The sequence below is a fragment of the Cyprinodon variegatus genome, unplaced genomic scaffold (genome assembly GCF_000732505.1).
Source record: "Cyprinodon variegatus isolate N-32 unplaced genomic scaffold, C_variegatus-1.0 Scaffold645, whole genome shotgun sequence".
NCBI lineage: Eukaryota > Metazoa > Chordata > Actinopteri > Cyprinodontiformes > Cyprinodontidae > Cyprinodon > Cyprinodon variegatus.
The window spans coordinates 65852-69270 of record NW_015151098.1 but is presented as its reverse complement, the minus strand read 5'-3'; the positions used below and the strand labels follow the sequence as shown (position 1 = coordinate 69270).

Genomic DNA, 3419 nt, shown 5'->3' with positions numbered 1-3419 from the left:
TAATAATTTGTTTAAAGTTTCGTTCATATTCCAATGCGTTTTCTCATCAATGGGCGTGAGTTTAGGGCGATGCGTGCTCCTGTTACAACAGGTGAAACCCGGAGGAGAGAATCGAAGCAGGGGCAGATTTAGGAAATTTGGGGCCCTAGGCAAAGACAGGCAGGGGGCCCTCTGAATTGAGAAGAAAACTCATAATACAGACCCGTTATAGAGATACAGAAATGTGATGTAAATGTATGGCCAATGGTCATAAAAGCTTTGATTGTTGACATCAGACTGCAAGGTCCCTCGTGTGACCTGCAGAATGCCTGTCATCTGATCAATGGTAAATAGCTTCAGTTCAATGGACCGGTTTTAAGGCTACATTGCCAGCATGTAGCCTAGCTTACCTAAAATTAGCCAATAGAAGCAACAATGGTTTTCTGATAAACAGTCTATTTTATAAATAAGAAAAATACTCTAAATGAATATTTGAGAGGTGAGTAAAAAGAATACAGGCTTATTTCATTTTCAGGCTGATTCTAATGTTTTTGAATTTGTAAGCAGTTTTTTTCAGATTTTGAAAAAAAAAAAGTTTTAGCTGTTTCAATTTAATTAATTGAATTTGAATTAAAAAATACTTGACTTGAAAGGATTCAGATATTCATTTGCAATATTTTATGAGGTTTTGTTCCAAATCTTAATAGATTCATTGCCAAAAGATTCTCTAAAGTAAAATAAAATAAGTTTCCTACCATGACTATGAAGCTGGTGACAGTGGGAAATTAGTCCCTAACTATGTAGGGGCAGTGATAGCCATGCTAACTCTGTAGGGGCAGTGATAGCCATGCTAACTCTGTAGGGGCAGTGATAGCCATGCTAACTCTGTAGGGGCAGTGATAGCTAAATTCATTAAATCGCCCACAAATGTATTAGTTTTCGGTATAAATAATGATCCATTGATCATTCCTGCTGACACTGTAGCTGATGCGGGATCCTGGATTGAAATTTTAGGTGTTAAAACTGAGCATCAAAATGCATTAAAACTGTAAAACAGACCCATTTAAGGGTAACTCTCTCCATCCTGAGGCTGTACATCAGTTTTACTTTAAATAAACAGCCTTTTTTGTGTTATTCTAACTGATGTTTGCTGTCTTATCGCCTGTGTGTGTTTAGTGCTGGGAATGCAGCCACCTTTGCCACCTGAGGCTGTCAGAGAGCTGGTGAGCTCCTGTCTGCACAGAGACCCTGCAGCTGCAGATCTACGCTGCAGCCTGTTTGTGGCTGCAGCTCAGAGCTACAAGAGGGACTCTCTGCTCAGACCCTTCCCTCCTCGCTACATCAGTGGCGACATTAAGGACTTTGAGGAACTGGTAAGAGCTCCACTGACAAATAAATGCTTATATTGTTGCTGGTATGCCCTTCCACAATGGCTCTTAATATTTTTAGCAACAAAAATAAAGACTCAGCTATTAGCTTTAAATAAGAAGTCCGGTCAGAAAGGAATAATGCATGGATCATTAGTTATACGTAAAACTAATACTTTAGCGGTGATTTAATGAATTTAGCGTTAATCTGTTAAAAATAAATGTATTTTCACCGCGATTACTGAGTGGGAGCGGCCACTAGATATTTAGTTATAATTCTCAATTTTCTTTTTACCATAAATATAATTTAACAACTTTGGTTTTAATTAATATTCTTTACCTGGACTAAATGCCTTTTATAATGCCAAAGGTTGCAGACGTCTGCTGTAGATGTTGAAGTTCATCATTTATGGGACTAAATTTAAAATATTTTGATAAAGATTGGAAAAGAAAAACAATTTATATTTGATTTTACTTGCAATAAGAGTACCTACACACAATTCTGTAGTTTGTTCCCTAGATGCTCACTAGGTGGCAGTGCTGTGATGTTTTTTTCTCCATCACACAGAATGCCTGGTTATGAATACACCTTTTTTGGGTGTATAAAGTTCTTATGTACACTAACTGGGTAGAAATTTGTAATTTAATAATTAGAATAGCTTAATGCTACATTAATATGATGACTACACTGTAAAATAATTATTTTACATGATTACAGAATCAAAGGTACCACAATCTTTGGCTCACCTTCCAAATCCTATTTAGTTGATGTGAATTATATATTATTTTTAAACATGCCTACTGCCTTAAACTTGCACATATAAGAGGAATATGTGGAAGTTTAAGAGGAAAAAAACGCAAAACATTTAATGTAGCTAAACACCTTACAGGGTCCTTCAGATCAGAACATTGTTTCAACAGTCCATTTCTACATGTTGACAAAACAAAATGTCGCTAAATAAACTGGAAGCATATAAAACATCTAGTTAGTAAGTGCCAATAAGTCTTCTCTTCCATATGTTCTGTGCTGATTATGAACACAGAGTTTGTTTAAAGATGCTGTATAAAAAGGGAATAAACCATAATACCTGTTTCTAACGTGTTACATGTAATATTAAACAAAGTTAATTAACCAAGGGTACAGTTTTACTCAATATAAAACAATTAATCAGATTAATCATGAATAATTGATTATTGAAATAGTCGTTGACTAATTTAATAATTGATTAATTGTTAACTGGAGTATAGAGACTCTAAAATATGCCTTTAGCTGAAAGAGTGGCCCACTTACAGCAGTAATAATATAAAAAAAAAAAAAAAAAAAAAAAAAAAAAAAATAATTCTGTTTCTCATTGTGCTCTATCCAGAACTCCTCAAGTGAAAAAGTTTTAGTTACAGCTTGTTTAAATTAATAAAAAAAATCTTCTTTAAGGAACCTTTGGTTATCCGATTTAACAATCGATTAATAAAAAAAATAATCAACAGATAAATCAATTTGCAAAATAATTGTTAGTTGCAGCTCTTATTAATAACTGATTTATGTATACTAATAACAGAAAAGATGAGGATCTAAAAGAGGTCGATGGTGATGCTCTTTCCTATTTTCTCAGGTTTGTTTCAGCTTAGTTTTTAGCTTCTCTTTTCAAAGTTGTCAAATCTTACAAATCCTGTTATTAATATTCCATGCATGGATTTAGTAGGATGCATTTCACAAAAATGTAGCCATTATAACTTAGGATCAGTAAATACGTCATATCTATTTTACTAATATTCGCAGTGTCAAATTTCATCGGACCCCTTATAAAAACTCAGGATCCTCCTTTTCTGCCCAACACTCGATCCTCAGGTGCCACTAATGCCTGGAAAATAAACATTCAGATGAAAACAGGTAAAATATTGTCACTGAGAATTACTGCAGAGTTATGAGATCATTTTAGGTTGAAGTCCATTTGAAACAAACTGTTACCGTCAGAAATTTAACCCTGAATTGTTTGTTTTTCAGAATTAGAATCAGAAATACTTTAATAATCCCAGAGGGAAATTACTTTTGTTACACGCTCCAGTTACAGTTTT

At 34.2% G+C, this 3419-nt stretch overlaps 1 protein-coding gene across 1 annotated transcript in view; it reads left to right on the top strand.

Moving 5' to 3' along the window:
• Positions 1 to 3419, top strand: part of parp16 (poly(ADP-ribose) polymerase family member 16) — a 13574-nt gene that overhangs the window by 4942 nt on the left and 5213 nt on the right. Inside the window, exon 2 of the mRNA XM_015393496.1 lies at positions 1156 to 1352. Within this exon, the coding sequence (XP_015248982.1) occupies positions 1164 to 1352 (189 nt within the window). The 5' untranslated portion in view covers positions 1156 to 1163. The remainder of the gene's footprint in view (positions 1 to 1155; positions 1353 to 3419) is intronic.